Raw genomic sequence first — 24,749 nt, 5'->3', positions numbered from 1 at the left:
TTCTGTCAAGTCTATTTACTTATTTAAATAGTTTTCTTTGTTGGGACAATAATCTGTATCATTTTCAGAGAGTCAGAAATTTACTTTTATAAAATGCAGCTGTTAGAGTATCACATGAAAGGAATTACCACAGAATTTAGCTATTCATGAGGTGAATAATTTTTCTAGAAGCACACTTTGGAACATCAAAGGGATGTCAGCAGATTGTAAGCTCTTTGAATTGGAGAAGAACAAATTACTTAATGGTCTTTATTTTTGAATATAGTTTAGATCTTATATGTTAATGAAGGTGTGGCCAAATATGGAGGGATGTTTTACCTTCTATGTCCATCACTAACACTGTCTCTATACAAGGCTCTCAGACTGAAACATATTTTACTTCCTGAGTAGTGGGGGCAGCAGTAAAAGAGTTTTTTTTATGGGCCCTTTCCCACATGAGAATTTCCTAATCCACTTTACAGCCAGTTAAGTGCTTTTGGTGTGTTTGTAATGTATAATTTGTAGCAACTGATTTTGCATTCACAGAGTTCCAGATAATGTTATTGGTTGAGGAATAAGTGTTGGCCAGATCACTGGGGAGAACTCATCTGCTCTTGTGAAATAGTGCCGTGGAATTTTTGGCTACCCAAGAGGGCAAGCAGGGTCTTGATTTAATGTCTCATCTGAAAGGCCGGTAATCTCTGACAATGTAGCACTCCTTCGTTATTGTACAGGGCATGTCTGCTTGGAGAGTCTTTGGAGTAGGCCTTGAACACAAGACCTTCCTTGACTCAGGTGAGAGTGCTGCCCAAGTGATACCATGACTGACACAATGAGAATGCATTCCAGTGCTACCACAAATGTTAGACCATTTCCAATTGTTGCATTGCAATACACACACAGAATTTCTGCCCTGTAATAGTGGACTTGTGAATGAATATCAACAGATGGTGAGCTTAATGTCACAGAATTTTCTGAAGTGGAACATCTTGCAGTGTGCCATTTTGTTGCTTCATCCTTTAGCTCATGTGCTTTTTGCTATTAAAAGTATGAAGTGATAAAGGTTTGGTTAGAACCATGAGGTCAGTAATCTATTTCTTTAACTAATGAGATTAAAGGACTGAGGAATAATCAGGAACAACTATCCAATTAATGGCGCTCCCTCTTCTTTACAAATTGTCCTGCAGGTTTTAGCCACATTAATCTGGTTCTGTATTGAAAGGTTTAACATGGATCTGCTGTCATTGTCCCAACAACATATTTCCATATCACAATTCCCTGTCATAAAGACAGCCCTTTGTTCTTGATAAATGAGGCTCAAAACGTGGAAATTGGATACTTGCTCATGTTGGGCTGTTTCCCTTTTTGTGTGAAGATATAAAAAGTTATGAGAGGTATAGATAAGACAAACAGAAATAAACTTTTCTCTTTAGTGGATAGATCAATGACTGGGGGCATAGATTTAAGGTAAGAGACAGGAAGTTTAGAGGGGATGTGTGGATAAGATTTTTCACCCAGAGGTTGGTGGGAATGTGGAATTCATTGCCTGCAAGAATAGTAGAGACAGAAACCACCATTTTAGAATGATCGAATGTGCTTGTTTAATGCCAAGGCACACAAGGGTATGGGCAAAGTGTTGCAAAATGGAATTAGAAGAGTTAGATGTTCGTTTTTGACTGGTGCAGAATACTAGGCCAAAGGGCTTTTTTCTGTGCTGTAGGCATCTGATTCCATAACAGCTAAGGAGGATGAGTTGGAGTTAAATTGGATACAGAAAGAGAAATCAAGAGAAGGAAAGATTGAATCAAGAAAGACAGAAAAGAGAGAAAAAAATTAACAAATGATAAAATTTTGAAAAGTAATGACTGTAGAAATGAAACACCACAGTTCAAGCTGTTAACTTTTCTAGCCAGCAAATTAGCGGCATTAAGGAGTATAAATTGTCTCATTAAAAGGTTCTTTAAGTACCAGCCCTAAATATCTGTAGCGAATTTAATAGACAACTAATTTATAACATTTTTTGTGAAACACGCAGTAGGCTTACAAGGCTAACAGTGGGCAATGCAAATCCTCCAACTGGTGGCAATTCACAATCGAGGAGTTACGTCCTCAGTAGAAATTGCTGGACAGCATCAATATTTGACTGCCATTAAACCAATGGATGTTTTGGGAACCCCATCTGAGCCAATGTCCCATAATCATCTTTTGGAACTCTGTCCTGGTTAATTATTTATATGTTTTGGCTATATGTCATTGATTCCTATTTTACAAGCTGTGAAGAAACTTCAATAAGTCCATGTTGAATGAGTGGAAAAAAATTAATCCCTGTTAAATGTTGTACTCGATTGTTAATTAGCTCCAGAACCTGACAGCATGTAAACATTAGGCATGACTGTAGTCCAGACTGTGGTTGGAGATGAAAACTACCACATGTCTGGAAACTGTGGGGGATTTGATGCAGAAAAGAATAATCCAACAGTGTGTCTAGGCAGGATATAAAATAAATGCGCTTCAGTCCCTGGGTGCTTTTGCTCTCCCACACACCAGATCCTGAAAGCAGACATAAAATTTTCCTATTTCATCCTTCTATGATTTGGTCCTAATCATGAACATGTTGACTGTCTTATCTTGACACTAGTTCTCATGAGTAGGGCTTGACTTTCTTGAGCCAGTTCTACACTTCCTTGCCAAAGTATCTATGTACTGACCCAATTCAAAGCTGGATGTCCAGTTCCCAAACTCTGTTTAGAAATTGTAATTTTGGTTGATTTGTTCAAATGATGCCTGGACTGGGGAGAGATTGCAAAAACCAAAATTGTATTCCCTGGAATTTAAAAAGGGTAAGGATTGATTTGATCAAGTTCCAAAGAATAAAGGGAGACAGTTGGACTACATGAAGAAGTCTATCAATGTGACTTTGTTACTGGCAGCCAGAGAAACTGGCTTTTATTTTCCAATGCTGACTGATGGCAACAGTTACTGATCCAAAACTCAATTCTGGATAAGGTGTTCAGTTTGGAGTGACCGCTTGTGGGACTTCATGGCAATCTGTGGGTGGGTATGTTATGGGTGCCCTTCCAGATGTTTTTAGCCAAGGGGTCTTACATAATTGCTGATTAAGTTGGGTTTATGAGTAGAAAGTTGTGCCCAGACTGGAGGTACTCCTGTATTCTTTGGAGCAGACATCTTTGTGTAATGAGTTCATTTTAAGATTAATCTAACATTCATTTGTCATTCATGAACATTTGCTTCAATGATATTGATTAAGTGATACATATTGACCAGGCCACTAGCCTTTACTTTCAGTCATGAAAGTGGGTCTGAATGGACAAGTGGATATAAGTGGAACCATTAGACTATAGTACTATGGGGAAGAATTTGGGGTGAACTGTGTTGAAAATTGGTTGTTCTGTGCTTGTGGGTGTGTTTGGTCAGAAAGAAAGGAAATGTTGCTGTGATAGTACAAAGTATTGATGACTTCGACCATCCAACAGAGACTAGGTTACAAATCCCAGCTGGAGGATGGGAAACAGACTTTGAAAGAATTTGCAGAATTAAATGGTTTGGACAAGCTGAGTGTCATTTAATTTTTTTTTCTTGTGTTAACTTGTGGTTTGGCAGGTAGTCCCAATAGGTAATTATGGATGGACAGCAGTAAGATTAAGGATTAGATGGGAAGTTGGATATTTAAGAGCAGGGTTGCAAGTCAGGGGAGCAGGTATTAGGCTTTAGCAAAATTTGGGTATATGGTTCTATCTGATGAGGTCCATTTAATCATGGTTGAGGAATTGATCCTTCTTTCAATTTCCTCTGCCCCTTTGTTTGGCAGGTGCTTTCTACCTACCAACTTCATTGACAAAGAGTGGTGTTAGTATGGCAAACAATTTAAGGATCAAGACAACAGTGAAATAGTCTGTTTGAAAACATTTAGTAAGATCTGGTTATGTTTTTTTTCAAAGATATTATTATTGTGTCTGATTATATCTGAATATCCAGCCTATGCCCAGTTAAAATAGTCAGCCATTCTGTGTGAACTCAGACCTTAAACTATTGCATTTTCTATTTGTTGCTGAACAGGCTCCGAGAAAACGCAATGTGAGCTCCACAGGGACAGTATTGTGAGTAGCTTGCAGCCAAGAGGACCCAGGCCTGCTGGCTTCTACATCCCTGAGTGTGATGTCCATGGGAATTATGTGCCAGTCCAGTGCCTCACAAGCCAAGAGAGCTGCTGGTGTGTGGACACAAATGGTAATGAAATTGCAGGAACCAGGACGAGCCATGGAGTGCGACCCCCATGTAAGTATTGGCGCTCTTGGATTAAGTTATTAAAAATGAGTGCAAATAATCCATGTAAAGTGGCCTGTTTGAAACCAGAGAAGTTAATTGTCAAAGATCTAAATATTTGTGATATAGGAAATATGAGAGGCTAGGTATTGTTTACAATATTTACTTGACCTCAAACTGTTTTTGTCTAGCGTCTTTTGAATGTGGTGAATCATATGAAGGTGCTTCACAGGATAGAGATATTGAGCGAAAGAAAGGAGCATAGGATTGATGACAAAGCCTTGACCAAAGCTTATGAGGAGGGTCATAAATGAGGGGTGAGAAGCAGAGTGATGCTTACCAAGGGAATTTTAGTGTTTGCGGCCTAGATAATTGAAGGCGTTGCTGCTAATGATAGCATGAAAAGAGTGGGACCTATGTAAGTTGTCAAAATTGAATGGAGTTGAAGGTATGTGCATTTAAAACGTTTCCATTTACTGCTGGATTCTTTGTTTGTAAGCCATTCATACAGCTGGTCACCCGTGGAACGGCTTCATCACATGCTCAAATTAGCTCGAGTGTAGTTGTTTTCATATACAGTCATTTTGAAGATCCTATGGGAAATAAAGTTGCTTGAAGCATTTTCTTCCAACTGCCTCCTGCTATCCACATTCCTTCCATTGACATGGCTTGAGAAAATATTAATTCATTTGAGAGTTTGAAAGCATGGGGTCTCAGCTTGCTCATGAAGCGAGTTTATCTTGTGTAGCATCAGTTAATACTGTGGCCAGTAATACAGTGCAGTTCTCTGCTCCCACTCTCTGTACAGTAAAAAGAGCTGAGCTGCAGTAGATTTTTTTCCCCTTGCTATGTTTACAAAAGAGATGGTATTTCTGGAATTTGCTATTCATTGCAGTAAATACTTGCAAGGAGGGGGTTTATCATAGCACAGCTAATGAGAAGTGAACTTTTAATACTTATAAGGCAACAAATACAAAAAACAAAATTATCACTTTGTGAACCTGTTTGACAGTAAATTGACTATTTTCGATCATGTGAAAATCATTTTTTAAAAATAGCAGTTATTATTCTGATCTGGCAAGTAGCTCTGGGAGAGACAAGTTTTTAAATATTCCAGTAGGTGTGTTTTTCTTTTGAAACACTCTTGATGTAATCGTCTACTTTTCTAAAGAAGGGTTTCCACATTCAGAGGTCAGATTCACAGCTGCATGAAAAGTTTACTCTTTATAGCAGTTTATGCCACAAGCCTGCACGTCAACCGAAAATAGCACTTAGTTAATACATGTCTTTGGTTTGGGATAAGCTCTTGTCCTTTTAAGGTATATACACATTCCCAGTTGTGTAATGTACAGTCACATGGAGGACAGAGAACCTGATGGTCATGTGAAATATGTGAACAGCTAAATCTGACTGGGAAAGCTTGAAAATTGTAATTGAATCTATTGAAGCGCTACTAAGATAAAGGTTTAAGGCCAAGAACTGTATAAAGATTTGTAACAAAGCATCAAGTGAGTTATTATCTGTCATTCTGAACTGAATGCTTCAGCCATGTCGCAATCTTTTAATAAATCCCATTGCCAGCAATATATGGAGAAGTCTCTTCGGCCCTCTAAATTGTAAGACATCCTAAAATCTGCTATCTTTACATTTAACTCTTAACATATCCTATTACCTATGATTATTTGTGCTTTCTGGCTCCCAGTTTCTAAATATCCCAGTTCTAAGATTCTTATCCTTGGTTAAAACCACCTCCATGATAGTGCTCTTTCTAATGCTGTAATCTCTGGATATGCCATTGAATGTAGGTCAGATCAGGTAAGGATAGCAGATTTCATTCTATATAAGGTATTAAAAACCAGATGGTTTTTACAGCAATCAATAAAACTTATCATTACGGAGACTAGTTTTATATTCTAGATTTATTAATTGAATTTAAATTCTACTGACTGCTGTGATGGGATTTGACACTTTATGCCCACGCTGTTATCCTGGGTCTCTGGGTTACTAATCCAAAGACATTACCACCTTGCTACCAACAACCCATTTTATACTTTCTTTTTTATAGTAATCACCTCTCAGCTCTGATGTCATCCTCGTAAATCTTATCTGCCATTTCTCCAAAATCACAATATTCAGTAATGGAAAACAATATTGTTATTCTATGTATCCACAGTTCTCCAAGTATGATCTTGCCAAGGTCTATATAGATTCAACGTAATTTTCTTGCTTTTCAGTTCAATTTGGTTTGAAAAGAATCTCAACTTGCATTTTAGTGGCCTTGTTAAACATATGCTGTTGTTCTTAATGATTTTGTGTCTGTACCCCAAATCATTTTATTATTGTATCACATTTCTGAAGAAAAAAGCTGGCTGAGTTAATTCATGTACTGCCCTCAATGTGTGTTTGTTTAAATAGTGTGATGGAGTGCTATCTAAACATGACCATCTGGTTTTCTTCTACTGTTCTGACAGGCCTTGAGACAGTCACTCCTCCTGTGATAGTTGGGCCCACACCGAGACCAGATGTCATTCCACTGCCCCCAGGCACACACCTCCTCTATGCACAAAGTGGAAAAATAGACTACATCCCAGTGGAAGGTTCCAGCCTGAAGAAAAATGAAGCAAAGACTTTACTTTACGTTCCTGTAAGCAGTGTGTCAAAACATCTTCCTTTGTCAAAAGTCTATCAGATAAACGTAATGTAACTGTACAGTTTTCTGATAATCTGTGCAGAGTTTTCGTGAATTTTGTTTTAAACATATAAGTGATCCACTTTACACGAAGGTTGCCATTTTGTGACTATTTTGTTTTATCAAAATGTTCAAGTATCAAGTTTAGGTAATAGATTAAGTTGTGTTGTTTTAAATTTGGTCAGAAGTCACACAACAACAGGATATAATCCAACAGATTTATTTGAAATCACAAGCATTCAGAGCACTGTCCCTTCGACAGGTGAAGTAACCTTTTGGACTATAGCCTGGTGTTGTGTGACTTCTGACTTTGTCCACCCCAGTCCAACATCAGCACCTCCATAATATTCTAAAATTGGGCATGTATTCTTGGCATCTCTGCCTGTGCAGTCCTGCGGGAGAAATGCACTGCTGGAAATGCTAAACTTTTGAAAAAGATATTAAACTGAGGTCCTGCCTGTCCTTGGATGGACTTAGCAAATTCTATGGCATGATGGAAAAAACAACAGTGACATAATGATTCATTCATTGCAGTTTGTGTGATCATGTGAAGTGCAAGTTGTCTGTCTGTGCTTCTTGCATTATGACAGTAACTATATTTCAAAAAATAATTAATTGACTGGAAGTGCTTTGGATCACCTTGCAGTCATAAAAAAGTAGTATTTTAAAGCAGGTTCATGTCTTTCTGTATAAACAGTCACTTGTTAGTACAGAGGTTGAATACAGACCAGTTGCTGAAGTTTTCCATGTTTCAGTCAAGAGTGCCAAATTTCAGATGATCAAATAACTTTTTTTTAAAAAATCATAGACAGGGACCTGTCTGTCCAAACCCAAGGAATATGTTCTCCTTTTTGAATTAATTGGGAGATTGAAAAGCCCATCGTTCCTCATTGCTGTCAGCATGGGCAAGCTTCAGTCAATCAGTCAAACTGTCAGCCAATCAGCACATTTTCTCCTGTAGTACCAATTGTTGTCATGAGTTGAAATTTAGAAAGTTTACATGTGGCCTGATGCAAGGTGTAAAACTTCAGTGGCACATCTCTCTTCACAGCACTATTCTTTGTGTGTTGTTCTTCTTAAAATGATGCTAACCATGTTTCCCGTACTTGCCCCTTTTGAGTAGAGGTTAGTTACTCTGATTTGTGGATGTTTCTCCACCCAGGTTTGAACTCTTAATCAATTCGTAGCTGTTACTGCAACAGCAAAATGTATATATGTGGAGCTTTAACTTTGTAAGTGTCTCAAGGTTTTTCACAGGAGCTTGATCAATCAAACATTGACAGCTGTCCTCAAACAGAGATATTAAAAGTGCTAACCAAAAGTTTGGTCTAAGAGATGGATTTTAACAACATCTCAAAGTAGGTGTGACTGGGAGATGTGTGGAGGGGGGGGGGGGCGGGGAGTTTCAAGCTAAGGCCTTAGTGGCTGAAAGTAGAGCTATCAATGTTGCCAATTTTAATTGGTCCAATGTGCATGAATGAATTGTACTGCTGTAGATCTTGAACAAGTTGCACACTTGTTCAATGTCAACTGTAGCTCAAATAGTTAAATGGTTATGCTCCTAACCAGAAGGCACTGACATTTATGGCCAACTGAATGCAAATATTTTGATTGTTGCCTTTTTTATAAACATCTACCTTTTTGGAGAATGGCAGGAACTGGCAGAAGTTTTATTTGGTCATTTTTATTGGGACTACTTGCTGATACTGAAGTAGTAGTATTGACTACTGTCTAAGTAAAAGAATTCTGGTACTTCAAGAGATATAATTTAATTTGTATCCAAAGAATTTTGCAACATGTGCACCTACCTGAACAGATTTTACTGCTTCCAGTGACTAAGCAAGAATGTGAAGGCAGCTGGTCTTAGGCAGGTTTGGCTGCTCCAAGGCACTATTAAAGCTAGTACTGCCCAGCCCCCACTCCATTTCCAGCTCACGCCACCACAAGCTCCCCCCCCCCCCCCCCCCCCCCCCCCCCCCCCCGCTCCCTCATTAATTGAACATACTGAGGTCAGCAACTGTTTAATGTCACTCCTTCACTATCCCTCCTCTCTACCCCTACCCCCCCCCCCCCAACATTGCTATTGACCTGCCATAAAAATCCACAAAAGCCACAAGAGTATCTGAAAACGTGTATTTGTTTCTGCATATTCTATATCAACAGAAACAAATGAGAATAGTTGTTTTGTAATAGGTTTCTGTACTAGAAGGAAAAATCAGGAGAGGCAATCTAAATTAAATGGTACAACAATAAAGAGAGTGCAGTAGCAGAGTGACCTGAGGCTGTATGAACACAGATCCTTTTGAAGGTGGCAGTCAAGTTCACGAAGCAGTTTATATTTTTAAAGATACAGATCCAGGGCTTTATAGATAGAGGCATAGAGTACCAAATGGGAAACCTACAGGAAAGCTTTGTAATTCAATAGTTAGGTTTCAGCTGAAGGATAGTGGAAAATCTTCAAGCACAGGGAGATGCAGGGATATTTTAGAATATTTTACAGAATGCCATCTCTTTGTGAAGCAGAACAATGATATTGGTTCTTGCATTGTCTCTGTAAGAGCTACACAACTAGATTCACTCACCCTGCCATTTCCCCTTAGCCCTGCAAAAAAAAGATTCCCTTTGGTGAATTTTCCAATTCTTTTTTGAAAGCTGCCTCCAACTTGCATTCAAGAATGCGTTCTCTCTAAAAGTCTGTTGAACTCCCCCAGAGAGTGGTGGAGACAGGGTCATTGGATGGTTTTAAAACAGAAGTAGGTAGATTCCTTACTCACAAGAGACTCGAAGGTTATCACAAGTAGTTACCACAAGAAAGTGGAGTTGAGGTCACAATCAGATTAGCCACGATTCTGTTGAATAATGACTGGGCTCAAGGGAATGAATGGCCTGCTGACCTTTCCATTTAATGCGTTCTAGATCCTTACCACTTGCTGCAGAAAGAAACATTATCTCATGATGCCCCTAGTTCTTTTGTCGATCACATTTGAATCTGTATCTTCATGTCCTTAATTCTTCTGCTACTGGATGTGGTTTCTGATTAATTACTCTGACTTGACCTCTCAAGATTTTGAGTACTTCTATCAAATCTCCTGTCAACCTTTTTAATGGTGAACAGCTCCAGTTTTGCAGCCTAACTACATGACAGAAGACTCTCATCTCTGAACTCTTGTATATTTTTTACACCTTCTGCAATGCCCTCACATCCTTGTGTAGTGCCCTGAATTGAACACAATACTCCAGTTGAAGCTGAACTAAACATTCACCATAATTCCTTTGTTTTTGTGCTCTGTCTCTATCTGTAAAGCCCAGAATACATGTTTTTACATTTTCTGGATCAGTTTACTGCCTTCAATAATTTCAGTAATATATACCTAGGTCACCTTGTTCCTGCATAATTTTTATTATATTATTTCTCCTTGTGCTTCCTTTCAAAATGTATCATTTCTCACTTCTTTGCATCAAATGACATCTGCTCCGTGTCTGCCCATTCCACTAGCCTGTATGCCTTTTGAAGTCTACCACAATCCTCTTCGCAGTTCACAATGCTTGCAAAATGTTTTGTCATCAGCAAATATTTCAGAATACTATAGAATTTGTGCTAATATAAAACATCAAGTTTACAGTGCCCTTTATTCTTTCGGAAGGAAGACAAGTGAAGAATATTTATTCAGATAACATGTTGGCCATCCTCAAATTATTTCTCTGGGTACAACATTCAAAATAGTTTGCTCAATATAACTGCAACAAAAGAGAATAGCTGAAATGTTGTGTGACTACCCACACTGTTGCATAAATGAAATGATGCTTCACTGTGTTGGGAATTGATATCATTGTGTATCAATTGACTGATGTAAGAAGGACAATCTATTATACATGCCACATTGTACAACATATATGCAAGCCCGTTTTTAAAAGAAAAGGTATTTTGAAGTGGTATTCAAATTCTTTACACAATTATTGGGAAGGGTTTCAGTAGTCATGTTTGTCTTTGAAAAAAAAATCAGCAAGTTAACTTATTTCAGATTAATTTCCAAATCACAAAAACAACAAACACCTTCCATCCAAATGACTATTTTTTTCCCATTTTAGTTGATGAAATTATGAGGATAGTTATGTTGAATTTATTTTGTAAATGATTACTTGATTGTACAAAACATATTCTCCAAACATGAGGCAGACCACAATAAACTTGTCCAAAAGCCAAACTATGTAGCAAATTGTTAACATTTGGAACATTATGTCTGTTTCAGTTCATGCGTATTCCAGTGTTAACTGGCAGCAATTTGCTAACTCCAATCAATGGTCCAGACTTTGACGATTTTGCTATTAATACTGCCACAATGTTTATAATCATTACTCTGAAATTGGCAGCAACTTCTGTAGATTTCACGTGCAGATTTGTGTGGGAATCCAGAAGTTGCTGCCATTGATTGGACATTGTGGAAACTCCCCTGCATGGCAAGCAAGTAGAGATCACTAAACAAGCGCAAACCTTTTATGCTATTTCTAGAATCTCTAATTGCACCTTGTTCAATGAAATGTGACTGTATAAAATTCAGCTGAAGAGCCTTCATTGTCTGTGGAAAGTTAGTATTATATTTGAAATATCAAATTTCTCCAATTTGATTCATTTAGAAAAATCTACCTGAATGCCATGTGCCTGAATCATTTTAATTTGTTCTTTTTAAAGTTTTTGGTAGAAAGGGAAAAGTAATTGTACTTTTGCTTCCTTATTTGCTGTCTGTGAGAATGCTGGACTGTGGTTGACTGCTTATCCTATTTGGTGGCATTACTACACCATCAGGAAGATCCCCTTGGTTTGATACCAGATTCAAATTGGGGTTAGGAAAATGGAAGTTCATATCACAACAATTGCTAGATCTTTGTGGTCAGCTTTCTTTGAAGTCACTGGTGAGCACTTCCCCTTTCATGTTGCTAATGCCTGTGAGGTCTGAAATGTTGTTACTTCTGCAGGCTTTGTTCAAAAGAAAGTATTTTAGATCTGTAGAAAGGTGCCAATGGGCCCAACATTATGGTTCAACAGTAGAAGCACTTCCCTCTGCTAATTGTCAAAACACCGTTATCATTACAAAAATGAAGTTTGTAATCCTGGAGTTTTATATGACACATTTAGCTTGTTTTTAAATTATCTGTTGATCCTTCCCCTTTTTATTTCTGGAACTTGTTTCAGCCTTCCAACACACTGAGAACTCTGTATTACAGAATCATAGCCATAGAGATATACAGCACAGAAACAGACTCTTCAGTCCAATTCATGCATGCTGAACAGATATTCTAAATTAATTTTGTCCCAGTTGTCAACATTTGGCCCATACCCGTTTGAATCCTTCTTATTCATATACCCATCCAGATGACTTCTAGTTCTGGCCTTTTGAGTATTCCCGATTCTCATTCTATGCCCACAGCTACCAATGCCCAATACTCTGGGATTTCCTCCCTAAATCTCTTCTTCATTCTATCTCTCTTTTCTTCCAAAATCCATCTTCTGGACCAAAAATTTGGTGACTTGTTCTAATATCATCATATTTGGCTTGGTGTCAGTTTCACGTCTAAAGTGCTCTATGGGACATTTTACTTAATTATTGGTGCCATATATATTCAAATTGCTGACCCTGTGGTGCTACACTATTAGGTTGAAGGCTGTTCAGCACCAACAGTAACAGAAGCAGGAGTTGCAGTTTTCTTGATGAAGAGAAAGTATTCATGCATTGTGTCTTTTGGCAGATGCTTCATTTTTATTTATGTATAATATTGGATTAAAGGGGATTAAAGACTTTCATTTATGTAGTCACTTTTGCAGTTTCAGCACTTTCTAAAGCACTTTACATCCAATTAAGTATTCCAAGATATGGTCACTTGTAACGTAGGAAACGGGCCTTCCAATATGCCCACAGCAAACTCAGGCAAACAACAATGTGACGTTATAACATATAATCTCTCTTTGTGATGTTTACAGAGAAATAAATAATGACCATCGGTATCTCTTTTTTTTCTAAATAGCGTTACTATAACTCTTAGATCTTCCTGTTAGGGCAGATGGGATCTTATTCTGACTTTTCAACCATAAGGCAGTACCTGTGATAATACAGCAACCCTCCTCAATGCTGCAGTACAGGAGTGTCAGCCTGGATTTTCCAAGTCCTGGTGTGGGAGTCCTGAACCAAAATATTCTATGGCAAGGATGTTCCAACTGGGCCATGTTTGACATAAGGTCGTGAAACTAGGTCGGTGTAGTAAATTAATCTGCCTAGCAGCAGCTCAGAGTTCCTGTGTCTGAGCCAGGTTTTATTTGGCATGGGAAAGTTCACAGCTGGGAGAGTATTTGGGAAAAAAAACCTTGGACTGATTCTGACTGTGTGATGTAGAAATTTTGTCAGCATCTGGAGGAAACTATCACAGTCCATAAAGGCATCATTGGAATGCAGGAGTGCGTGTTTGGTGAAAACATTTGCATCCATATAGCCCACATGCAACACTGGGTGCTGTCTTCAAAGGCTCAAGCATTAGTTTATTAGTTCATTGACAAATTTGCTTTGTTTGAAATGTACTGGGTTCTAATTTGGAGACTTGTTAAAATCAGCAACTAAATTACTTGTAAAATTTAACAGAACATGGAATGTGTTCATATTTCACTCCCAAAGCTCCTTGAAGCTGAAACACTTGGACATGATTATTGTAATGGTAATCACTTCAATAATTCCTTGTTTCAAGCCACTAAATTATTCACAAGTCTTCTTTCACTGTCCTATAAATAGTCTGTTCTCTGTATAATTTGTTATTTCTTCTGTTTATAGGATAAAGTGGTCATTGGTGTTGCATATGACTGTGTAGACAACATGGTGTACTGGACTGACATTGCTGGGCGCACCATCAACCGAGCCAGCCGACATGGAGGGGAGCCCACTACTATCATTGGAATAGGTTGGTATGAAACCGAAGAACAGCAGGAAATGAAGTCTCCACTAGGCCCATGTCTTTTTGAAACCAGTCCCAATTATGTCTGTAGATTTGATCCCAATTCTTGGTGGAGTTATTTGGTGCATGGTTACTTGGTATTACATACCTTGCATCATTTTTGGCTTAGTTGGTAATATACCTACTGAGTCAGGAGGTTGTGAGTTCATTTCCCACTATATTCCTGATACAGTACCTAACAAGTGCTACATTGTTGGCAATGCAGTCTTTTGGATGAGCCAGTGTTGCTGGGAAAGCACATTAGGTCAGGCAGAATCCGAGGAGCAGGAGAATCGACGTTTTGGGCATAAGCCCTTCATCAGGAATGAGGCTTGTGGGCCAAAGCTGAGAGATAAATAGGAAGGCTGTGGCATGGGTAGCTGAGAAAGCGATAGGTAGATGAAGGTGATAGGTCCGAGGGGGTAGTTTTGGACAGGTGCAGAGGGTGATGTTGAGTTGGAGACTTGGACTGGGATAACGTGGGTGGAGGAGGAAGGGGAAATGAGGAAGTTGTTGAAATCCACATTTATCCTGTGTGGTGGATGAGGCAGTAAAGTTCAGGCCTTGCCTCCCTATTACATAGGAAATATTCCATACCAGTTATTTTGTTTAAAGACCGATTTCTATGAATGCTATCTCCGGGTTGTGCAAAGAGTGCACGTGTCATGGAATCTACGGACATTCTTGGAAATGTCTGAAGTGAATATCTGCATTGGTGAATGATGGGCAGAGATTGAAGTGGAGGGAACAGGGGCAGTAGTAGCAACTCAGGGCAGGTGACCATTGGAGATAACAGCTCCACCATGCTACCTCCCAGCTGGAGCACAGAACGCAGTGATGTAATTGGCATGGCCTGTCATAGCCAGGTAAGGTCAGTAGCCACACCTATCCAAGCGCAGCAGCCAAACTCTGTTATGGACAATCACTCTAGTTGGTTACAAAAAAATCAAATTTGAGAATATCGTCTGAAATTGAGGGCTACAGCAGTTAGGTTAGAGTTAATTTTCTTGATCATTTGACCTTATCCAATTTAAGCACTTAGCAAATCTAATAATTGTTTGTTGTATTTATGCTGGACCTGTGTTAGGGCAATCTCGTTGCATTCATTCTCTCTCTCTCTCTCTCTCTCTCTCTCTCTCTCTCTCTCTCTCTCTCCTCTTCTCAAAACTACATTTATTCCAGCTCCTTCATGTAGCTAATGAATAAAGATTACTGATTCTGCAACTTTCTTTATTAGTCTTGTAAATTTTAATGTTCAGTTAGTTCTGGTAGATTAGCTTTCTGAAACTGTTGTATTCTTCTACTCACCAAAAATTGACATGTTTCTTCACTCTTTGCTGTTGTACTCCAAGCCCCTATTCGTAAGCAATGAGATCCTGGTGCTTTGTGTCTTTTATCCACCTGCCTGGTGTGTCTGTTTATTTGCGCTTTTCAAAGTATTTTCATTAGGAAATACCTCTCTTTCTTGAGTTTCTTACCTTGACCCATCTCTGCCTCAAATTGCATTTCCTATCTGTCTGCCTACTTTGTTAGGAATTCACTCCATGTTTACTTAAATTCTGTATGGACACCCCTTCACCATCATGATATCTGTGGTTGTGCAAACAGTAAGGCCACCATCAGCTATCAGGGCAATTAGAGAGTGGGAAATAAATGGCACTGCCAACAATGCCTACATCCCCAGAACAAAACAGTTTTACTTTGTGATCAAGTTCTGAAGCTGACTTTCCCACTCTCCTTTGGTCTCCCAGCTGCACGATCAGTTGAGACTTTGTGGACGTAGCCCATAAGCCTATACTATATAACTTGTTGACCATAATTTGTTCTTTTTCTTGTTTTGTGTAATCTGTGATTTTGGTTACCAGGATTAAATGTTTAATTCAACAGTACTTCCTTGCTGTACTGTGTAAAGACCAAGCATAATTACCCAATCTGGAAAACAAATGTGTCATTGTCTGCAGCTTTGATCCCACATCCAATCTGCCAAACCCCAGCTATGTTTTAATATGCAATTTATTTATGCATTTATGACCTTCCCAGCCCTAAACTGCAACCACAAAGGAGCAGTATTCTATTGGAATGCTCTCGCCCACTCCAAAGAATATCCAGTTATCACATGTGGATACTGCTTCTCTGGTTATTTGTCCATACAATGACCGTCTGTTGATATGAATAGATTCTACAGAAACATTACAGAAATAAGCAAGAGTATAGGTTTCTTAGATATATACAGACATTGCTCAACATTGCTTATTGCTGACTTTCTTACTCTCAACCTCCAGTTAGGCATTCAACATTCACAAAACTATCATTTAAATCCCTGTATTGCCTCATTCCCTCCCTATCTCTGTATTACCTCCAGCCCCTGAACCCCCATGAACTCTGCATTCTTCCAGTTCTAGTCTGTTGATCGTTACCAGCTTCTGTTGCTCCACAGTAAGTGGCTGCACCTTCAGATGCCTAGATTGAAATCTCCTGAATTCCATCCTCCGTTTCTCCATCTCTTGATCTCTCCCTTTTCCTTTAAGGTGACTGATCAATTATTTGGTCACCTGTCCTACGTACCCTCATTTTGATAGGAATCTACTTTTGCTTTTTCACATTTCTGTGATGTGCCTTGGAACAGTTAAAGATGCTGTATAAGTTAAACACCACTGCAATATAACTATATTGACAGCAGTACATAACTATACAGGCCAGCTCAGCAAAATTATATTAGTCCGTGTACCAGGGTACAAAGTCCAGGCTAACATTTCAGTGCAGTGAAAATCCCATGCTAAGAAATGTCAAACTAATGAGTTTTGGAGATTTCTGAACTTGGCTTGCCTTTGATTTTCCAAATACACATTCACATGTCTCATTCTGGAGCTCCATTAGTCTCCATCTATAGCAAATATCTGCTGTAACTGACGGGTACAGATCATGTGACATAAAGTCACACTGAAGGCAGCAGTAAAATTTTAAAACTTCTGATGTCATTTTGGGATGGGGAATCAGTGACTAAATTCTAAAGAGTTCCTATATTTTTCAAAATCTAGAAGTTTGAAATTTGGAGAACTAAACCTTTTCTATTTTATTTTGCTTTGAAATATAATGCTGCTCTCACCCAATGTCTCCCTCACTTGTTATTCTTACACTTCAAACCTCTTTCAAACAGAAACAGAGCAAAACGTCCACTGATCATTTATCTCTGTGCCATTTAACCCCACTCTGCCCATATCTCTTGATATCATTTAGTATGCAGAAATCTATCAATTCTGTCTTGAACATGCTCATAGATTTGAACTTCTGCTATGTCCGCTTCTGTCAGATGAGAAATACTGATACAGTCTGGGTCATTCGACTCGGAAGAGAGCTTCCAATTATTTAACTAAATGTTCTCCAGTTAAAGATTGCTAATGTATTAATAGTGGAAGATAGTTAATATACTAAGAGTGGGAAATGGCTTAGATTCCACGATTAACTTGTAATAATATAGTATTTTTAATATTAATACTTTAATTTGGTATCTGCCCTGTGTCATACCTTGCTATTTGTTTGGATCTTCACTTGCCATCTCTGCTAGGACTTTATTTGTCTCTGTTATTATGTTAAAGATCTGGTGAGCCCTGAAGGCATAGCTGTCGATCATCTGGGCCGCAATATCTTCTGGACAGACTCTGGACTAGACAGAATTGAAGTGGCTAGAATGGACGGAGACCAGAGGCGGGTGCTCTTTACTGATGACCTTGTGAACCCAAGAGCAATTGTTGCAGATCCTGTCCACGGGTGCGTACTAGAATGAAAGCTCTCCCAAACTCCTTTGAGTCCTCAATGTGTCAGGAAGAAAGAAGATGCATTTCCTTAGTGCTTTTCACTTCCTCAGATGATCCCGAAGCATTTCATGGCCAATTAAGTGCAAGGAATTCCTTTCTTGTGCCTCTTTTTGAATTATAAATACCTTGGATTCGCATAATTTCACAGTCATTTTTTTAAGGAAATGTTTGAAAGGTGGATTATCTGGTTTATGGGATTACCATCAATATCAATGTTTCTCTATCGACACAAATCAGTATTTCTTTGCCTTTTTCATTGGTTCCCAATGGTATAATCTTTTTAAAGCCCCTAAAGCTGGCTGTAACCCATCCCATTTGAAACAGAAATTGGATTCAGATGCTCTAGCTACTACATAGGAGATATTGAAAACAGAAGAAATAATTTTTTCTGTTTGGAAAAACGGCATGCTTGAAAAAATCCATTTAAGTAGAGGAGGAAAGAAGAGTGAGACCAATGCTCTTATAGAGTGTCAGTACAGGTACAAATGGCCATCCTATGTTCTATATGATTCAAGGGAGCCAGTTAACTCCAACAATCTTATAGAAGGTTATAAACTCATGAGGGTCATGGATAGGGTAAATAGACAAGATCTTTTTCCCTGAGGTGGGGGAGTCCAGAACTAGACGGCATTGGTTTAGAGTGAGAGAGGAAAGATTTATAAGGGACCGAAGGGGCAACTTTTTCATGCAGAGTGTCGTGTGTGTATGAAATGAGCTGCCAGAGGAAGTGGTGAAGGTGAGTACAATTACAGCATTTAAAAGGTATCTGAATGGGTATGTGAATAGGAAGGGTTTAGAGGGATATGGGCCAAATGCAGGTAAATGGGACGAGATTAGATTAGGGTATCTAGTGGCATTGATCAGTTGGACCGAAGGGTTTGTTTCCATGTTGTACATCTCTACGACTCTATTACTGTCTAACTGTCAGGTAACATTTCTACCAGTTGACATTAAGCTACCTTTTAATGAATGACATTAAGGACATAATTCACAACTTTACATAGATTCAAGAGGTAGAAAATGTGATTACGCAGTGGTCATTGTGAAGCTGTTGGATTGTTGTTTAAACCCAATTTGTTCATCAATGTCCTTTTGTGAAGTAGTAACCTTTCATCTGTGACTAGTTTGGACCCCTATGTGGCTTCATTTTCACGTCAGTGAACATTGAAGTGATCCAAGCAAGCCGCTCGGTCATACCATACCACCCCCAGTGGATCAAGAAGATGGCTCGCCATCACTACAGCATAACTAGGAATGAGCAAAAGACCAACAACACCCATAATCCAGTAATGAGTATAAAATACTACATGTCTGCAATAAACTTCATCAGTTATTGTTTATCCCACTCTCAGAACTTCAGTGGAACAGATTTTTCTGGACTCAAGATTATCTTGTTTCCTGTTCCACTGGCTAATTGTGTTTCATTAAACATAAAACAGTAAGATGTAGTTCCTGTCGAAATCTGGTATGGCACATTTGTGACTCCAACTGCACCCCACTGTGTTTGAATTACACATGTGGTGCACTCCAAGCTTTCTGTTTTTGAAGTATTGAAAGACTCCAGCTGAGCACGGCTTTTTTTAATATAACACAAGTCATATATTGCACAAGCAATTATGAGAGAAATCCCATTATCGAGAGATAGGAGCTGTTGCAAGCTGACTAAGGAAATGAGGGAAATCTGATCAGTCAACAGCAATGTTCATGTTTCTGATTCATGTAGATTTCAGTTCACCTCAACACTGGTAAAATGTCAGAGCGCAGGATCTCGTGATAGCAGTGCTAATTCTGCTGTAGGAGCATTTTAGGGTGGGTAGCTAAGATATTGACACCAATCTTTCATCTTTCCACAAGTATATTAAAATTGTGTCATAAACACAATGGTTTCTATTTTATGGTATAGAGTGGGCACAGTGGAGACCTTGTGAAATTGTACCAAGGGTGAGAGAATTCAGATTTGTAGCAAGATAAAAGAAGCTGGGATTATTCACGTTAAAGGACAAAGTTAAAAATCTCACAACACCAGGTTATAGTACAACAGGTTTATTTGGAAGCACTAGCTTTCGGAGTGCTGCTCCTTCATCAGCTAGCGGTTCTGAATTTTTTACTTTGTCCACCCCAGTCCAACACTGGCTCTTCCACAACATGGCTACCTCCTTTAGGAGAGAAGATCAGTAAGGAGGATCATTCACCGGAGGATGCTGTTTTAAGATGTTTGACAAGCAGAATCAGGTGGGAGTTGCCATTTATTTTATGCAGCAAGTTATGATCTGGAATACATTGCTTGATAGGCAGTGACTCAATAGTTAAGTCTCAAATGTTTTTGAATAATGCAGGTAAAGTGGCAAGAGCAGGGGACTAGGATTAATTGGAATATTGAATGGCCAAATGTAAGAAAAAAAGTGAAAGCACAGAAGTGGGTCATTTGGACCTTCCGGTCTGATTTTCTACTCAAGCTCGCTTTCCAAATTTATCTCAACTTCTGATTTTAACCAACTTGGAATCCCATCTTTGAAAATTGGCCACAGCCCACTACTTCAGGTTTTACTAAGTAGGCAGGAATGCTGATATTTGGAAACGCTCAGGTTCCCAAGAACTTTGACTAAGAGCAAAATTTCAGCAAAGAGTTTTATAGCATTATATTTCCTTCTGTTTGGAGAACAGCAATCTATGTGAACAGAGAGTTGCTAGGCAAAAATTAGCAGAAGGGCCTCTAAGCCTCTCAAAGATGTTTTTTCTTCAGTAATTAAGGGATTAAACTCCTCTCTTATTTCTTTGAAAACATTCCCTAGCTATCCCTCCAAATTCACTTGATTTCCATTAAAGATTTGATTGTGTACAGCACACATTAAGCTGTTAACTTTTGCAACAAATTACATGATAAAACCATTCTCAACCCAAATAGTTCAAAGTCTTCAAAGTATTTTCCAGATCATCCTAAAATGCAAGTATGTATCCCCAACCCCAGGAATCCATCAAATAGGCATCATGCCCCCTCTAAGGTGAATACATCTTTCAGTAAGGAGCCTAAAACTTGTTTGTTGTTTCCAACTCTCATTCCCATCCCCAAAATGCACCTACTTACCCTAAAATCTATGCATATTTAATGAATTCATTGTGCTATTGGACGTAATTGTCAAACTTGTTCTTTCAGTAACCTGTATTGGACAGATTGGAATAGAGCTGCTCCCAAAATTGAGACCTCCTACATGGATGGAACCAACAGACGGATCCTTGTGAAAAATGATCTTGGCCTGCCTAATGGATTGACCTATGACCCCTATAGTGCATTGTTGTGCTGGGCTGATGCAGGTATGTTGAACTTAGATAAAATTTCCACTTTTAATAGACAATAGACGATAGGTGCAGGAGTAGGCCATTCAGCCCTTCGTGCCTGCGCCGCCATTTAATATGATCATGGCTGATCATTCCTAATCAGTATCTGCTTCCTGCCTTATCTCCATAACCCTTGATTTCACTATCTTTGAGAGCTCTATCCAACTCTTTCTTAAATGAATCCAGAGACTGGGCCTCCACTGCCCTCTGGGGCAGAGCATTCCACACAGCCACCACTCTCTGGGTGAAGAAGTTTCTCCTCATCTCTGTCCTAAATGGTCTACCCCGTATTTTTAAGTTGTGTCCTCTGGTTTGGCACTCACCCATCAGCGGAAAAATGTTTCCTGCTGCCAGTGTGTCCAATCCTTTCATAATCTTATAAGTCTCAATCATATCCCCTCTCAGTCTTCTAAACTCAAGGGTACACAAGCCCAGTCGCTTCAGTCTTTCAGTGTAAATTAATCCTGCCATTCCAGGAATTGACCTTGTGAACCTACACTGCACTCCCTCAATAGCCAGAATGTCTTTCCTCAAATTTGGAGACCAGAACTGCACACAGTACTCCAGGTGTGGTCTCACAGGGCCCTGTACAGCTGCAGAAGCACCTCTTTGCTTCTATACTCAATCCCTCTTGTTATGAAGGCCAACATGCTATTAGCCTTCTTCACTACCTGCTGTACCTGCATGCTTGCCTTCATTGACTGGTGTACAAGAACACCCAGATCTCTCTGTACTGCCTCTTTACCTAAATTAATTCCATTGAGGTAGTAATCTGCCTTCCTGTTCTTGCCACCAAAGTAGATAACCATACATTTATCCACATTAAACTGCATCTGCCATGCATCTGCCCACTCACCTAACTTGTCCAGGTCACCCTGTAATCTCCTAACATCCTCATCACATTTCACCCTGCCACCCAGCTTTGTATCATCAGCAAATTTGCTAATGTTATTGCTGATACCATCTTCTATATCATTAACATATATTGTAAAAAGCTGCAGTCCCAGCACGGATCCCTGCGGTACCTCACTGGTCACTGCCTGCCATTCCGAAATGGAACCATTCATCGCTACCCTTTGTTTCCTATCAGCCAACTAATTTTCACTCCAATCTAGTACTTTGCCCCCAATGCCATGTGCCCTACGTTTATTCACTAACCTCCTGTGTGGAACTTTATCAAAAGCTTTCTGAAAGTCCAGGTACACTACATATACTGGATCTCCCTCGTCCATCTTCAGAGTTACATCCTCAAAAAACTCCAGAAGATTAGTCAAGCACGATTTCCCCTTCATAAAATCCATGCTGACCCTGTCCTATCCTGTTACTACTATTCAGATGTGCCGTAATCTCATCTTTTATAATAGACTCCAGCATCTTTCCCACCACTGACGTCAGACTAACTGGTCTATAATTTCCTGCTTTCTCTCTCCCACCTTTCTTAAAAAGTGGTATAACATTAGTCACTCTCCAATCCTCAGTACCGATCCCAAATCTATCGAATTCTGGAAAATAATCACCAACGCATCCACGATTTCCCGAGCCACCTCCTTCAGTACCCTGGGATGTAGACCATCAGGTCCCAGGGACTTAGCAACCTTCAGACCTAACAGTCTCTCCAACACCAAATCCTGGCAAATACAGATTCCCTTAAGTTCAGGTCCTTCAGTCACTGTTACCTCAGGGAGATTGCTTGTGTCTTCCCCAGTGAACACAGATCTGAAGTACCCATTTAATTCTTCTGCCATTTCTTTGTTCCCTGTAATATATTCCCCTGCTTCTGTCTTCAAGGGCCCAATTTTAGTCCTAACCATTTTTTTGCCTTGCACATACTTGAAAAAGCTTTTACTATCCTCCTTTATATTACTGGCCAGTTTATCTTCGTACCTCATTTTTCCTCTGCATATTTCCTTCTTAGTAATCCTCTGTTGTTCTTTAAAAGCTTCCCAGTCCTCTGTTTTCCCACTTATCTTTTCTATGTTATACTTTTCCTCTTTTAACTTTATATGTTTCTTAACTTCCCTCGTCAGCCACGGCCGCCCATGCCTCCTCCTGGGATCTTTCTTCCTTTTAGGAATGAACTGATCCTGCAACTTCTGCATTATACACAGAAATATCCACCATTGTTCCACCACGGTCATCCCTGCTAACGTATTGCACCATTGAACTTTGGCCAGCTTTGAACTTTAAAGTGTGATTTGTAAAGTTAATATTTGAATTTTATTTCTTGTACGCTTAGTTCTGAGATGATGAACTGGAGTCTGAGCTTCCGACAAAGTTGATGATCTAAAGCCACCAATGGATTTTAATGAGTATTATTTGATTGTCATTACAGAAAAATAGCTGCACGTAACCAGGACTGGGAATTCAGTATTTAAGGAAATTCGATGTTTAGGAATGCAGAGGAGATGGAATTTGCACAGACACTGAGGGTTGGGATCAGTACATGGGTGGGGAAGAATCGCAGATTGGAAGGTATATGCAATCCATTTATGTGAAGCTAAGAAACAGAAAGGGCAGCAAACATTGATTGGAATTATTTATAGGCCATAAATTAGTAGTGGTAGTGTGGGATGTGGTATTAATCAGGAAATGAGAGAAGCAGAGAGCATGGGTGACTTCAATCTGCATATAGACTGGATAAAGAAAATGAGCATTAAATCTATGGAGGATGAGTCTCTGGCGAATGTTAGAGGTGGTGTTCTAGAACAGTTTGTTGAGCCAGCGAGAGTAAATATTATTTTAGATCCAACATTACGCAGTGAAAAAGGGACTGAATAACAATCTTATTGTAAAAGAACCTTCAGGGATCGTTGACGAGAATGTGGTAGAATTTTATATTATGTTTGAAAGTGAGGCTGTTCATTCTGAATAAGGGTATTAAATTTGAATAAGGGAAGTTATGAAGGCATAAGGCACAAATTGGCTGATGGATGGATTGGGAAAGACATTAAAGTCAATTAATAGGCAATGGATAGTCTTTAAAAATAAACTATTAGATGACTTAAAGCAACTATACATTCCTTCAAGATGCAGAAACTCAATCAATCAACTGGAGTTGATTGGAAGGTGTGAAATTGAAAGGATGGGGGTCATAATGCTGCCAGAGTTCATAGTGAATCAGAGGATTAGAATCTTTTCGAATGAAGTAAAGGAGGACCAAGAAACCAATAAAGAAAAGGAAAATAGAATAAGAATTCAATCTAGTATTTTTTAAAAATCAGACTCTTAAAGTCTTCTATAGGTGCATAAAAAGGAAACATTTGAATCATAGAATCCCTACAGTGTGGTAGCAGGTCAATCTGTCCATCAGGTCCACACCACGTTTCTAAAGAGTATCCTACCTAGAGCCATCTTCTTACCCTATTCCGTCCCTATAAGCATGCATTTCCCATGGCTAATCCACTTAGCCTACACGTCCAAGGATACTATGGGCATTTTAACATGTCCAATCCACCTGACCTGCACATCTTTGAATGTGGGAGGAAACCAGAGCACCTGGAGGAAACCCACACAGACATTGGGGGAATGTGTGTACTCCACACAGACAATTGTCCAAGGGTGGAATTGCACCCGGGTCCCTGGCTCTGAGGCAGCAGTGTTAACCACTGAGCCACCATGCTGTTAAGACGAATGTAGGTCCATTACAGTCAGGGTGAGGTGAATTTAAAAAG

General features: G+C 39.2%; 1 protein-coding gene across 1 annotated transcript in view; it reads left to right on the top strand.

Annotated features, from left to right (window-relative positions):
• The window catches only part of nid1a (nidogen 1a), a 101,709-nt gene that overhangs the window by 63,764 nt on the left and 13,196 nt on the right, over positions 1 to 24,749 (top strand). The window contains exons 13-17 of the mRNA XM_060852696.1: positions 4,057 to 4,275; positions 6,735 to 6,907; positions 13,768 to 13,894; positions 17,524 to 17,695; positions 20,897 to 21,054. Of these exons, the coding sequence (XP_060708679.1) occupies positions 4,057 to 4,275; positions 6,735 to 6,907; positions 13,768 to 13,894; positions 17,524 to 17,695; positions 20,897 to 21,054 (849 nt within the window). The remainder of the gene's footprint in view (positions 1 to 4,056; positions 4,276 to 6,734; positions 6,908 to 13,767; positions 13,895 to 17,523; positions 17,696 to 20,896; positions 21,055 to 24,749) is intronic.

The sequence above is a fragment of the Hemiscyllium ocellatum genome, chromosome 3, assembly GCF_020745735.1.
Source record: "Hemiscyllium ocellatum isolate sHemOce1 chromosome 3, sHemOce1.pat.X.cur, whole genome shotgun sequence".
Lineage (NCBI taxonomy): Eukaryota > Metazoa > Chordata > Chondrichthyes > Orectolobiformes > Hemiscylliidae > Hemiscyllium > Hemiscyllium ocellatum.
This window is presented reverse-complemented; position numbering and strand designations above follow the sequence as displayed.